This window comes from Aphis gossypii, chromosome X, assembly GCF_020184175.1.
Source record: "Aphis gossypii isolate Hap1 chromosome X, ASM2018417v2, whole genome shotgun sequence".
NCBI classification, from domain to species: domain Eukaryota; kingdom Metazoa; phylum Arthropoda; class Insecta; order Hemiptera; family Aphididae; genus Aphis; species Aphis gossypii.
In genome coordinates, this window is record NC_065533.1 from 11978415 (window position 1) to 11995017 (window position 16603).

Genomic DNA, 16603 nt, shown 5'->3' on the forward strand with positions numbered 1-16603 from the left:
CATTTATTTACAATTATTTACAGTAAACAGAATCCAATCTTTGCAAAATTAATGCATGACACAATATTTGATATGATGCTATGTGCACAATTTAATGTTGTTTACCAACATATTGATAAATTCTATGATTTAAACGACGCATTAACGGAAGGAGGGTATTCCATATATCGCAATGAATATTTTTATAATTTTAGACATATAGTTTCGAAATTGGAGGATTTAGAAAAAAATAAATATTTTAATATTGATATGATAGTGTAAGTTCCTGAAAAAAAATTAATTTAAATTTAAATCACAAATAATTTTTACATATATACATCTATTTACAGAAAGGGTGTAACTCAGTATACTCAGTGTATTTAGATATTGGAAAGTATTATAAAAAATGTATAATAGAAAAAATTAAAGATTTTACAAATATTGAAGTCATAATTATTGGTATATTTCAATGGTTAAATAAAAATAAATATGATAATGATATTTCCGTAAGTTATTTACATATACATATTTTATTAAATATTTCCAAAATGTATTATATATAGTTATAATAATTATAATTTAAAAAAATTGCAGATGAAATGCCTGATAAAAAACATAATAATATTTTCCAAAATAATAAAATTAAATTTTAATGAATCATTTTCAAGTTTCCTTCTTAGAAAATCAGTATTTACTTTAAACAACAAAAAAATTCTCAAACGCTTCCGATCCTCTTTAAAATCTCCGTATCATTACTCATTAAACCAAAATTCATTTTCATTCAAAAATTTAAACAGATCCAAATTATTTTATACAATCGTAAATATACCTCTTTCTGTGTTTCAAAACTATTCCTGGCGCTATAATTTAAAACCTCACGATTTCGACATTTCAATTAAAAAAAAAAATTAATTTCCTTCATCAAAATTTAAATTCCATCCTCTACGATCACCTAAAAACAAATCTAAACTCCTTCCATTCTGATTTCCGCCTCCATCTAAAATCCTATAACTCTAATATTTCAAAAATCGACAATTACATTAAAGAAAACAGCTTAAAATTTATGAAAAATCATATGTTTATATCATCAGTTATAGATACACCAAACTCTATAAGTACTATACTTTATATATTATATATTATATATAAATTATAATTTTTATAATTATTATTTATTATTAGCGGCTAGTAGGTAAGAAAAAAATGTACATTTATAAACTGAAATTAATATTTTTGAAAAATATTATTCATTTAACAAATTATGAAGTATTATTAGTCTATTAAATAGGTAGTTGTGGTAAAACCTAATGACAACTAGATCCTAAATTGTAAGATGAAATGAGAAGCAGTACGTATCCGACGTTCGTTCGTTCGTGATTACATTTTAATTATTATTAAAGAACTTATAACATGGCCCCACGGAAAAGAAGTACTATGTGGAATCATTTTCGTGATTTAGAAAATGATAAAGCAAAATGTGGTTATTGCTCCAAAATATTGAGTGTTGCAGCAGGTTCATTTGGTAATTTAAGCAGACACTTTAGAACTGTACATCCTGCAGTTATTTTGTCGGTGCCAAAACCCACTGAAATAATACATGAAAAAGATAGTATAGACGATCCCGGTATTTACATATTAATTTAACTATTTATTTGAGATAATTACAATTTTAAAAGTTCAAACTAACTAATGATTTTCATAAAATTGACAAGGTCATAGTATTATGTACATGGTGGCATGGTGAAGGGTGTTTTATGACCCATAGGCGTCATGTTGCGATTTTTTTTTCGGAGTTGGTTACTTATACTTATACTTATTTTTATGATAAAATATAACTGTTATAGGAATTCCGGTAAAATCCAATACCCCACATTTTAATATAAAACAGCAAAGTAGTATTACTAATTTTATACAAAGTAAAAAGCCAGTCTCTATTGTTAGATAAAAACAACTAGATGATCAAGTGACAAGAATAAAACAAGGTTTCTTAGAGTTTTTAATTCTAAATAGATATTATCCATTTCGTATGGTGGATGATAAGGAATTTCGAAAATTTGTTAAGATGCTAAACCCTGGATATCAGCTTCCATGCCGACAAACAGATTCAAAAAATTTAATTCCTAAATTATACAACTGTACATTGGAAAATCTAAAACAACAAATAAAAAGTTCTACAGCTGTTTCACTTACAACTGATGGTTGAACATGTATTAATAATAGAGATTATTTAGCAATAACTGCTCATTTAATTGCTCCTAATGGCACACTTTCTTCTATATGTCTTTTTTGTGAAGAATTCAATGATAGACATACTTCAATAAATTTGGCAAACTACCTAAAAAACATTACAGTTGAGTGGGACATCGATAATAAATTTGTAGCTATAGTTACTGATAATGCTCCAAATATAACAGCAGCAGTACGTGAAATGAAATATCGACATATTGGATGTTTTGTACACTCAATAAATTTAGCTGTACAGCATTCTTTGGAACACATATCGACACCATCAAAAAAAGTCAAATGTATAGTAGAATTTTTAAGAAAAGTAGTTCAGCTCTTTCAAAATTATATTCTGCACAAAAAACATGGGTTTACCTGAATTAAAATTAAAACACGATGTTGTGACTAGGTGGAACTCCACATATGATATGTTAAAAAGAATTATTACCATTAAGGATGCCGTATTATCAACTTTGGCAATACTCCAAAGTAATATTCAAGTTTTAACACCGGCTGAATGGGAAGTAATAGAAAAAGCTGTTGAGGTGTTACAAATATTTTATGAAGTTACTGAAGAAATTAGCTCTGAGAAAACAGTTTCAATTTCAAAAGTGATAGTATTAGTGAGTTCTATGTTCCATACTATCGATATGTTCGTTTTAGATATTAATATTCCTAGTGAAGTAAATCAAATGGCTATTTCTCTCAAGTCTGAATTAAAAAAAACGTTTTGATGAAATTGAAGATAATGAATTAATTTCTCAAGCAGCAATCCTGGATCCTAGGTTTAAAAAATATGGTTTTAGAAGTGAAAATAAATTTGACAAGGCGTTAGACATTTTAAGAACAAGGATAAGCAACATAAAATTACCATCAGATTCTAATCCAGAACAGTCATTAGAAACAGTAACAAGTACTTCCAAACCATCTTCTTCTCTGCTCTGGAAAGTTTATGAAAACAAAGTTGGGCAATTAAAATCCATTCAAAATCCTACAGCTGCTGGTATAATTGAATTGGATAGATACATGCAAAAACCATTGATTGACAGACACGATGACCCATTGAAATGATGGCATGAGCGTAAATCTATTTACCCTAGACTTCACACTTTTGTATTAAAGCGTCTTTGTATAACAGCTACAAGTGTGCCATGCGAACGCATTTTTTCTGTAGCCGGTCAAATAATTACTCAAAAGAGAAATAGTCTAAACACAAAAAAAGCATCTCAATTAATATTTTTACATAATAACTTATGAATATCATTTAATTTAATAGTACATACCAAATCAATTAATCTCTTATATTATTTATATTATTCATTTATGACAAAATGTATTATTGACACATTACTATATTATACCAAATTATGTTATTATACATATCTATTATACTATGTTTTTTACATATTACAATATTAGACTAAATTACATGTAATAATTACTACTGACACACCTAATCTTAGTATTTATATACCTTTATCTTTTTTTTATCTAACAATTATTGTATTTTATTTTTAAGTGTATAAACATCATAATTTTACGATCTGTGTCAAAATCTCGAAAATTTGCAAGTAACTTTGTAGTTTGTAGTTGAAAATTATTAAATTATTGTGACTGTAATTAATAACTAACTTTAATTTTACTATTAATATACTTTTATCTTATTTTAACATTTTTATAATATGAGTAAAAGTATTTAGTTTTTACTTGCTATTAATTTTTAAATACTTCTTTAAATTTGACGAACACGTGTTAGGTTAGGTGCTGCGAGTAAGTGGCGAGTGCTGAATTATTGACTGACACCTAAGACGTAAAATAAACATCGTAAATCAAAATAATCGTAAAGCCGTGTAGTTCATGTCGTATTATCGTTCAGAAACTTTATGAACTTGATGAACTACACTACAGTTACTGTACTACTACTACAGTCTACACTCCGGTAGAGCTCTTAAGTTCGTGAACGAATAGTTCATAGTACTAGTAACATAGTTCACATGCGACGTCAATACGTCATGCACCCATGCCTAGTTGACAGTTGTCTACCTAGTTCAGTTGTTCAGTAGTTCACAACCTAGGTTTATAAATTATAAATTATAGATTATAATCTATAAACCTTGGTTTTAAACAACTACATAGTTCAGTTCATAATGTTCATATCATTCACACTTCTTATCAATCATAGTGACCATCCTTAATAGTTAATACCAACATAATCTTTTTACGAACTGTGAACTATTAAACAACATACACTGATTTAGTACGGAATAGTTCATTTTAAAGAATAGTTCATATGAACTATTCGTTCACGAACTTAACAGCTCTATTATGTACGTCTCTTTATATTATACGTTATGTTAATTGATAATAATACAAGTTAATAAGTAATTTGTTATGTTTTTATGTTTTAAATTTTATTATTTGTTTTAATAATTTATAATACCTAGTTCCTAATAACTAATAAGAAGGAAGTCATATTTCAAATAATGAACACTCGCTCTAGTCGTTGTAGGAAGCTCATTGCTTTATGCACTAATAATAATGATGATAGTTAGTAATGATTTCGAAGTATTATAAATTATAATAATAATATATTGCTTACTAATTTAATAACAGAACAATATTTTGTTATATTTCAATTAAGTATTATGAACAGATCATATTCGAAAAAGGGATGAATCGTTTGCAGCTAAAAACTTTGACAAAGAAAAAGCTTCAAACTGCAATAATTTTTGCAGTGCTACATTTGACTTACAAAGTGTATTACAGATTCCTAGTTCTGATGTCTCTAGTATGTACTACAGTAGAAAACTTTGTACTTACAATTTAACTTTGTATGAGGCTGCACCCCCACACAATGCCTTTTGTTTTTTAAGGACTGAAATAAACGGACAAAAAGGAAGTTCAGAAATCAGTACAGCTTTACTAAAATGGATTGAACAGCTCCCATCAAATATAAATTATATTTCCCTATTTTCTGATACTTGCAGTGGTCAAAATAGGAATAAATATAGGTACAGCAGCTTTATTCTTATACATTGTCACGCATTCAAAAATTGATGTTATAACACATAATTTCATGGAGAGTGGACATTCGTACATGGAAGTGGACAGCATGCATTGCACAATTGAGGCAGCAAGAAAAAATATTCGTGTGTATACTATGCATGACTGGCTTAAATTTGTCGACTAGTTCGTTCTAATAGGTATAATAAAAAATATTCTAGCTACACTGTTCAAGAATTGAAATATACTGATTTTCTTGACTTGAAAAGTTTAGCAAGTTTAATAATAAAAAACCGTACAACTGATATACAAGGTAATAAAGTGAATTAGTTAAAAATTAAGGTTTTAAAATATGAGAAAACTGAGCCTGGTGTTATACAGTTTAAATATAACTATTCAGATGAAGAGTTTTAAAAAAGTATACGCGTTAGTGGAAGAGGTAGAACAAACAAAATATCCTGATAACCTTAAAAAATAAGATCTCATGAAACTTTGTAAGACTGAAGCCATTCCTGTAGAATTCCATGAGTGGTATCAAAGTATTCCGACATGTTCAAAACAAAAGGATACAGTGATAATCTCTGAATCTGAAAATGAGTCTGATTAATATAATTTATTTTAAGACTGATTAAAATAAAATAAGGTACCTACTGTAGTTATTTAAAGAACTTGTCAATAAAAAGTTATAATTCTTATAAAGTTTACATCGTGTTTTTATCTAATTAAATATTATAAAAGTAATTTAATCTTTTATTTAAAATTCAAAATGTTGCTCATTAGTATTATATTATTATAATTAAGTTATGTGATACACAAAATTCTTGTAATTGATTAGAATTATGATAATAACTAAAATATATTGTTTATGTTTGTTGTTATAATGTTGTTTATTTTAAAGTATAAGTAAAGGTATAAAAATATTGTGTTCTATTTTAAAGCTTATAATTTTTTTTTTAAATCTGTTCAATTGTTTTTAAGAAAAAAAAAAGTATAATATTGTATTTATTTTAATTGTGATGGTAAAAATAAAGTTTGTTATTTTAAAAATTTAAGTAAAATATTAATTTGATTGATCTTAAGTTTTAGGAAAATATGTAATGACTAAATTAATCATAATATAATTATATTATAAGAGTATAATACATTTTTCATAGTTAATTATAAAATGTTTAAGTGAAAAATTGTCACTTGGCCACTTTTTACTCTGAAGTTAAGTTGGTAATTTACAAATAATTAATTGAAATAATAATTATCTAATACAATTTTTGTACCATATTGGTAAGTATAATATTTCGGTTTTATTGATATCAAGTTTGTTAATTTTTGAATTTTTTAACCAAAACTTTTTGAATCACAACTTTTTCAAGTTCGAATTTGGTCTTACAAATACTTACTAATGGAACGCTTTGCAGGGGTGAAAAATTTTTTTTAAAAAGTTGAAGTGACCCGGCTGGCCAAACTTTCAGGGATACATCGAAAGTTGTTGACTTACAAATTCTGATTTTGTGCTTACAAATAATTACTAATGACTTACTAAAAGATTTCCAAATATGAGTTAGGAGGGGTAATGTTGGGCGGCTAACTACACGGACATTTAAACCAACATTCATTTTCCTCAATCAAAAATTTAAACAATTATAAATTATTTCATACCATCGTACGTACACATCCTGATTTATATCATTACTACTTCAGAAACCATAACATAAAACCCCATCAATTCGACTTTTCAATTTTAACAAACAAAATTAATTTCCTTCACCAAAATTTAAATTCTTCCCTTTACTATCACCTCAAAACAAATCTCGTCACTTTCCATTCTGATTTCCGACTCCATCTAAAAACATATAAATCTAATATTACAAAAATTCATAATTACATAAAAATAAACAGTTTAAAGTCCATACAAAATAATAATTTAATATCATCAGTAATAAATACACCAAATTCTATAAGTAAATCACAATCATCATTTTATCCAAGGTATGTTATTTTTTTTAAATTAAATCGACGTCTCACCAGGATGTTTTTTCCTTACGTTCATAACATACCCAGCCATGCGGGTGCGACGTCCTCTTAACTACCTGATTATTTGTTATAATTTTTTAATTTTTTTTTTACAGGAGTAATGAATTGCAAATGTATATGGATGAATGTATAAATTGTAGTAATATACTAAAATAACAATGAAATATTGATTTTTGTTTTAAATTTAAATTATGTAAAACTATATTAAAAGTGAGTCTATGTATACTTAACCGAGTGAGTACCACCAAATTACAGGATACTCTATGTGAAATGTAACATAAAAGGACTTGAAACCTTGACTGTAATATTGCAAATGTTTCTGGCTACCGTCCCTGCTAGTTTCGTGTAAAAATACTAAAAACCCTGGGTGCACTGAGCTGACGGCTGGAAATTGACAGTTTAACGTGTAATCACCCGGTAGATGTGCAAATTTTGATTTCAAAAATTAATTACTTATCGAATAATAGTACTACCGACTTGAAACCTTCACTGTAATATTGCAAATGTTCTTTGCTACCATCCCTGGTAGTATATACCACGAAATTTTCAAAATATTTTGCTGATTTTTGAGCTTTTTATAGGCCTAAGAAGTTTTCGGTAATTTTTTTTTAAATGTCGATATAAAAAATTTACCTTGTCAAAAAACTTGAAAATTTAATACAAGGTTTTTCATAACTTTTTGTAAGTGAAAATTAAAAAAAAAGTTGAGCATATTTTAAAATTTGTTTTTTATAAGCGTCTAAAGTTAGAATGGCGAAAAAATACGTAAAAATCATGAAAATTCGTTACTTTTTTGGATTAAGAAATTCATAAAAATTTTTCTATTTAAACCTAAAATTTGAAAATTTAATACAAGATTCTCCATATGTGTTTCTATTTTTATATCAGAAAAAAAGTTTACCAGAAAGTCAAAAACAATTTTTATGAGCGTTTGAAATTTGACATTGGATATTCATCCGTAAACTGACGATTCCTGGCATTCCTGGCACCTATGTTTGGGACCATCTAAATGAAGGTGTTGGTGCTCCCGCATAGTATCTTTTCTTTTGAATAATTTGGGACAATATTGACAGGCATAGGTCCCAGGGTTGTGGACAACCATGTGCCTTTTAAACCAACAATTGTATTTAAACCATAAGTCACATTCGTTGCAATGATATTTAAAAGGTGAGTCCATGTCACTTGTGCCCGTTGATTTTATTGATCCTTCGTCATCTAATATGTTTTCCACTACATCTTCATCAGATGAAGAAGGGTCAGTGTCCGAAGATCTTTGGTCAACTGCCAATGTCTCTACTGTAATATAAGTAAAAACTTATGTCATAATTTAATTTAAAAAAAGAAAAGAAAAATGCTTGTAGTTAAACTATTGATATGTGGTTTGTACAATTGAATATTGTGTGAGCTATATATGAATATACTTGACGATAGGGCAGAAATTTCCCACGATAAAAGTAAAATGTTTAAAAAAAAACTGCTGTATTACCTTCTGTTTTAAGAATGTTCACTGTATCTGGTGGGTTGTCCCCTGCCATAGTCTCTACTGTAATATAAGTAAAAACTTATGTCATAATTTATAATAAATAGTACAAATAAAATAAAACACACACATAATTGACACTACAAAATTTTCAGTATAATACAGAACAATAATTTATTTAATGATTACAAGGTACATAAAAATACAATAGTTTCTCAAATAATTTCTAATGATAAAAATTTAAAAAAACAAAAAACTAAACACATTAACAACTATAAAAAAAAAATAAATAATGCGATTAATAGTAAACAATTGAAAAACATCATTGAATTTGAAACTAGGTAAGTTTCTTATACATTGATATATGCATATTTTCATATTTTAAACATCTATTATTTACAGGAAGCAAATACCAAATAAAATTAAGCAAACCATTCCTATTAATTGGAATATTTCCAAATTTGACCAATTAAAGAACCTGAAAATGTTTAATTTTATACCAAATATCGTATTTGATAAGTTTAAAATATTTAGTGATAACTATAATTTTATAAAAAATAAATACAACACTATCCATAATATATTATACAGAACAAATTTAGCGGATGGTTTTTTGTCGTATATACATTTATAATATTGAACATAGTAACCACTCAATGTTCTTAATATTAGTCTGCAATATAAAAAAATTGACCATTTAGTTTTTGATACTATAACTATTTTCTTTAAGTTTATATTGTTGTTAATTTGAAATATGAATTATATACATATTTAAAATGGTCATTATATTTTTAATTAATTAATTAATTAAATTTTAACTAATTATTACTTATTTATCATAGGGAATAAGAAAATAGTAGTGTCCTAACGGACCATAGGGACTTTTAAGTATAGTCCTTAAATGACCAATGGGACTTATTTGTCCCACTCCTTAAAAATATATTAAAAAACCTACAATTTCAAATTTCTTAATTTCTAAATTCATCAAAAAAATAATAATTAATAAAGGTGCAAAAAAAAAATCAAATTTCTATCACCATTTATTGTTGATCTTATTTAATTTAACCAATAAATCAGAATTGAAATATATGAAGCCTGCACATAGTTATTGAATGTTCTCATTTATCGTCATCACACTGTGAACATTTTTAATTATTTACATTTACACATTTATTGAAATTAATTACAGTAAACAGAATCCAGTGTTTGGTAAGCTCCTGCATGAGGCATATGACAACATAATTATGTGTGCAAAATTCAATATTTTATATGAATATATTGACAGCTTTTATGACACCAATAGTGTGTTTACCGATGACGGATATAGAATATATAAATATGAATTCTATCATAATTTCCGTGAGATCGTTTCCAAATTGGAAAAAATTAGAAAGACATTTGTACTTTGATTTTGACATGATTGTGTATGTATCTAAAAAAAATAATTTTACTATATACTATCAACAAATTTATCATTTATCCTTCAAGAACATCTTCAAACAAACTTAAATTCCTTCACAGAAGATTTCCGCCTTCATCTTAAAAAATATAAACGACAATTTATCACAGAAGTTAAAATGTTCTAAATGTGATTCTACACCAGATTCATTTTTTCTTTTTTCCAAAAACTCGTTATTTCAAATTTTGGGTTTTCAAATCCGTTCGACCTAAGTACGACGTTTAAAAATCCTTAATAACGGTTTTACGAAAAATCAAAAGCATACAACTTGTGAAGCTGGTTAAGGGGATCAATTTTTTGTCTTACGACTTTCGTCCTATCTCTCGCGGTTTTCCCGTAAAACATTTCGTAAACGAGAATTTTCATTTTTCGAAATTTTACCCCATTTAAACCTAACCCCATTAACTTCAACTTATCAATCTTAAAAAAACAAACTTTTCTTCTAAAACAAAACTTAACTTCAATCATTAAAAATCACCTTCACACAAATTTAATATCATTTACTTCAGATTTCCGTACGCAACTTAAAATCTATAGAGAAAATATAAATAAAATTAATGAATACATAAGAAGTAACAGTTTAATACCCTACAAAAACAAAGAATTAACCTGCCTGACAAATACACCTGAATCCATTATAAAAAAGAAAAAACCTTCATTTTATCCAAGGTATACTTAAAGTTTTAATTTTCAACTGATTTACCTCATTATGTGTTATATTTATTTTTTTACAGGGACAATGTTCAAAAAATAATAAACGACACAAATTTTAACTATTTTAAAATTCTTAAATAATTTATACATTTTACTATAAGTACTATAAGTAATACTACCTCTTTGTAACAATTTAATAAAAATATTGACAAGTAATTTGATATGTTGGAATTTAACACTTTAATTATGTAGTTTTTATAACCTTGCATAGTCGGTCTACCGCGGGACTCACCCGGATAAAGCTTATCTCCTTTCCGATGGTCGTGTAAAATCAGGCTTTCGACTTAGAGCTTTGTAAGTGGTACGAGTGCATTCCCGAGTGCATTTATTATCGTTCTGTAGGGTTTTTGTATACATCAATTGCAAATAACGACGGTCCGGCAGGTAAGTATAACATTTACCGCAGAATCGCACATCCAAAAATAATATTTTCAGTTATAAGCTCTGAAGACCGTAATTCTTAGTTCATATTTTTGAAACTCGAACACTTATTTTTTCAAGCCCATCGTCTATTATAGATACTCCGAAAAGAAAAAATATAAATGACTTAGTAGATATGCCCACTCCAAATTCAAAAAGGTTGATTTATGCAGATGAGGATGATACACCAAGGAAAAAAAAATTGAAAATAGATCAACAAAAAATTAAATTACGTAATAAAAATATCCAAGTTAGTAAATTAAAACAACGTGTAGTACGGTTTAAGACTCGTAACACTTTACGAAGTCTTTTGTATCCACATCGATTTAAATCAAATAATGCTAGAGCAATCGTAACAATGCAACTTAGAAATAAGCAAATACCTTGGACACTAGAAGAAAAAAATCTAGCTTTAACTTTGTTCTATAAATCTCCAACAGCCTACAATTTTTTAAGGCAACAAAATATTAACTTACCAGTAGCTCTATTCTGTAACTCGATACCGAGTTAACGAATTTATTAGATAGTGATCACTATCGACGTTTTCTGAAATGTATCGAACTTCGTTATCAACCATGTGTTTCTGTAAATGACTCTATCGATAGTTTGTGCTTACAACTTGTGCTACCGCAAAGTCGATAAGAAACCGACCGATAGTATCAATTATCAAGGAGATTTTAAGTTTTGTCCAATCACAGTGGCTTTGTGTATCAAGTTTTCTTATCAAAGAATATTTGCAAAAGTGAAAACAGAAAATTTAAAAAGTGAAAACCATAAAATCACTATGTAAAGGGCGACTATTCAATCGTAAGTACTTTTATTATTATATATCTACTATCTGACTACCTATTTGGGTTTTTGAAATACACAATTTTATTTAGGTATTTTTTATACATTTATTTATTAACTTTTGATTATTATTTGAATACCCTTAGTGGATCTCAAAATGAGCAAGAGACAAATTTAAAGAAGGCAAGACAAGGGAGAAGGAATGACAGACAGCTGTCATTCATGATAGATTATATGGTGCAAAACCCACACGTAGCTACGGGCAAATTTCATACTTTGAATGGGAAAAATAGTTTAGCTGGCTCATGGGAAGACTTGGTTACAAATTTAAATAACCTTCGTAATCCTGGTGTGAAGGAAAAAAATGTTAAGTCATGGAAAGAGGCAAGTAGAAACATACATTTTATAACGTAGAAATAATAAAATACTACCTAAACTTAACTAGGTATAAAGGAGTTTTTTTTTATCTTTATTTAATATTTTACATGTGAATTATGTTATAATTATATTTTGTTTAATAAAGGCAATACTCGTATATTTACTTAAAATTCCGTATGCATATATGATGATATTTATTATATCATTTAAAATGTAAAGTTTTCATTAAATTGAAAAAATAACAAGTTCAATCAAATGTATATATTGACATTATGATTAAAATTTCAAAATTTTAATTTTTAATATCTTATTTAGGAATCAAAAAACTAATATTATTTGATAGTTTTTTTGAAAACATGGGCATGTAATTGATTTTATTCGTAATTTTAAGATTTTCAGTCCATAATACATTAAAAATAAATGAAATATAAAATTTACCCAACAATTTTAAAAGCGTATTAGATTCTCAAATAATCTTTTTGGGAGATATTGAATTTTCTCTAAATCCCAACATTTACTTATTAAAACTGATTAAAGTTATTCATTTGTTATCTATTCAGAATGATTTATTTTTAAGTGTTCTATTATATTATTAAAAATTAGCAATACCTACCTAAGTAAAAAAGAAGTAATTTGGTATTTTAATACAATTTTATAATGTACTATGAACCCTATACTATTGCTGCAATGCTGCCCAAAAATAAATAACATCATTGAAAATTAATTTTATGGTCCACTTGTAGCAGTCTCTGTTTGGAGTTTCACTGATACCAATTTGTAATTGTATTATATTAAGTTCTTTAAATGCTAGTGGCATGCATAAAAATTGTTTTAAGAATGTGTAGTTTAGAGATTATTTGGTAAATGTACCTAGTTAAATATAGAAAAAAGAAAAAAGATTTCACTAAGCAATAATGAAAATATCATTAACAAAACCTCCTATGTGCTAAAATTTTAACAAAATACTCAATTTTTCTTCAGTATAAAATTAATATGATAGTAATGTTGAATAAATTACTAAAACTACTTACACTACTTTTTTGTTGCTGGATTTTAAATGTGTAACATATTTCCAAACATTCCTAGTTTAAATTTGCATTATTAAAAATGTAAAACTATTCAACACAATTCATTAATTTTTATTTTTATCTTTATATTTAATTTTAGTCTTAGAGAGATTTAAAAACCAAAGTTTCAAAAAAAGCATCTGCTTTAAGAAATCATAAGAAACAAACTGGCAATAAGCAAATTGAATTAGCTGAGTTATCTGAGATTGATAATAAGGTTTTAGGACTAGTAGGATACGATTATGTTGAGGGGACAGTATGTCCAGATTCGTGGCCAGAAGAACTGGTTAGTTTGTATTGAAATTTAGTATTTATTTATTTTTTTTTTTTGTTATAGAATTAAAATTTATTGTTTTTTAGCCTGATGATGTTGAGCAATTGGCTGGTGGTAATTATGATATTTTGAATATAGTACCTACTCCACTCATCATTAGGCCAAACCAGGATCCAGATATAATTGGTTAGTAATTGTATTTAATATATAAGTATTATAAACTAAAATTAAGTGTATAACTTGTGTAGCTCGTTCTATTTTTCAATATAATATTTTGTTTCTAAAAAAATGGTATCTACAGTCGATTTGTTAATTTGTATATGTATTTTGTGTTTATATTTTCTACTTTTAGAAGCTGATGCAGAGGAAATCATTGACGATCCTTATTATACTGTTGAACTAATAAAAGATAGTACAAATGAAATAAGTTCACTTATAGAAACCAACAAGACAATGACACCACACATTCTAATAAATGTACCTGCTGAATCAAATACATCTTTTATTTCTGAGACATCCATTGTTCATTCATCTGGCAAACAACCCATATTGCCAAACATATCTGCCGAACATTCTAAATTTTCAAACACACCAACCACTAATTTAAAAAAGACTAAAAGGGGTAATTAATTAAGAATTACAAATATAGAATGATTTATCTAGTTGTACTAATAAACATTTTTAATTCTAGATGTCAAACTTAATACACAGTTAAGCAATGCACGTGCGGTATTCACTGATTTAGCTAAAACTAACAATCAACAATTGGAGGTACTTTTCTAATATTTTATTGAAATCTACTTAACTATATTATAGATAACTGAACTAAATATCAATGTATATTTTAGTTGTTAACTACTTCATTAAACATGTTTGCTGAAAGCAATAAGCAAATGGCTGCTGCACTTAACAAAATGGCTGAAAATGATGAAAAAAGACTGTTAATGGACGAGAAACTTGTTACCATATTATCAACTGTAATTTCTAAATTAAATTAATTTTTTTGTTATTTCTAATATTTTTAGTTAAAAAAATTAAGATCATATCTATATTTTGTTTTGTTTTATTATTTCCTGGTACATACAATTTATATTTTAATTTGTTAAAAGTCTAGATAAAAAAAATATATATGTTGTTTTGTTTTAATATATATTAAGTTACATATACATAATTATAAATTTAGTACACAATTTTAATTTTGTTAATTTTTTAAAAGATAAAAATAAAGGGTTGTTTTGCTGTATGTTATTTATTGTTTTCATAAATCACCATCAATATAATCAGGAAACCAATTCTGCATGATTTGCTTTTGAATCCGCATTGCTATAGCTCTAGGTCCACCTCTCTCCATCATTTCATTATCTTCATACATGATAAAAATTTCAAACACAAATGCCCGCAATTAAATGTGTTATAACGTTGATGCCTAGTGTAATTATACTGTATGTTACATCCACTGAGGTACAACTGTAGTTCTAGTGAAGGCGGTAGATTACCAAAACTGTCGTAGTATGTAACTTGTTTTCCAATTTTTTTATACGCTACCCAATGAGTTCCTGTACTTTTTTCAATGTCCAAATTGATAACCGCTGATTCTTTATGCTTTGGTCGTGGAGGTAACCTATCTCTAGAAAACACTCCGATGAAATGAGGTATTTTCATTATGCGCGCATGTTTTATAATTTCGTAATCATACAGCGCTCTTTTGGGTAACGTAGAAATTAGTTTTTTTGCCGTTTTGGAGTTTTCTTTAAAGATTTACGGGTACCCTTTCTTTTATACGAACCACCTCCGTGTGGAGCGAGATATAGTCCTTTTCCTTTCTCTATTTTATACGTGCCGCCTTTATTAGGTGCGAGATATAATCCTCTGCCCAAATGCGAAGGTTCATTTCTATTAAATTCACTAACGGTTTTTACAACGTTAGCAATGCCACCTGTTAGCGCTCCGAGTGCAGATAAGCCAGCAAAAATTGGTATCAACGGTAACATACCACCAGTTTTCGGTATAGGTATAACACGAGGTACTCGAGATTTCTTGCCGTTTTTACGGAATATTTTTTTAGCTGCCGCAACACATTTTTTTGTTAATTTCATCAGGTTTTTTTCATTAATATTTTTTTTGAGTACATTTTTAGCCGCCTTTATTGCAGCTTTGAATCCACATCCTGCACCAATTTTACGTTTGGCCTTCATGCCCGTTGTGACTAACCACGCTGCAGACTTTTCTTTTAAATTTGAGTCTTTTGACTTGAATCTATTCCAAGCCCTATTTTCTAATATATAATCTGCTTTTTGACGATCTGTCAAAGATTTGCTGTGATCATAAGCGATATCGTGTTCTTTACACGCCGAATCTAAAGGATTGATACCTTTATCACCACGATCCAACCGTTTTCTCAATTTTGTCCCCGGACCGCAGTACTGATAACCTAAAATGATAAATAAAAACTATAAACTTGTAAAGTGATATTGTTAGTTTATGTGTGTGTGTATGGTAGAGTGTATAATTACCTGGTAAATGAAGTTCAAGTGGTAATTTATTTATAAGAGTGTTAATTATACCTCCGCCTTTATTCTTGTTGTTTCTTCGAACAGGTGACATCGTGTAATGGTCAGATTACAAAGATTACACAGCTATTTATACATAATCATTATATTATAATGAAGTTTGTCGATCAACAAATAAAACTTACAGTGGAAAACCATCGACCCACCTACGACTCGTGAATCAAGACATGGAGCGCTTTTACCAAATACCTGTCGTGCTTTAGTTGTTGGTCCTTCTGG

At 27.6% G+C, this 16603-nt stretch overlaps 1 protein-coding gene and 1 pseudogene across 1 annotated transcript; one reads left to right on the forward strand and one right to left on the reverse strand.

Annotated features, from left to right (window-relative positions):
- Positions 1–8185: 8185 nt before the first annotated feature.
- On the reverse strand, positions 8186–8768 carry LOC126552339 (gastrula zinc finger protein XlCGF46.1-like). Its single transcript, XM_050207030.1, has 2 exons — positions 8720–8768; positions 8186–8529 (listed from the first exon to the last, which is right to left on the reverse strand). Exons 1-2 carry the CDS (start codon positions 8766–8768, stop codon positions 8186–8188), a joined length of 393 nt encoding a protein of 130 aa, XP_050062987.1.
- A 3127-nt stretch (positions 8769–11895) lies between these two features.
- Positions 11896–14812, forward strand: LOC126552340 (uncharacterized; annotated as a pseudogene).
- The last annotated feature ends 1791 nt before the right edge of the window (positions 14813–16603 follow it).

Bases quoted from the DNA above. Each gene is read 5' to 3' on its own strand.
- LOC126552339 (XM_050207030.1), bottom strand. From the start codon at position 8,768: ATGGCAGGGGACAACCCACCAGATACAGTGAACATTCTTAAAACAGAA. The intron at 8,530-8,719 runs GTAATACAGCAG...CTTATATTACAG, and splicing joins GAACATTCTTAAAACAGAAG to TAGAGACATTGGCAGTTGAC.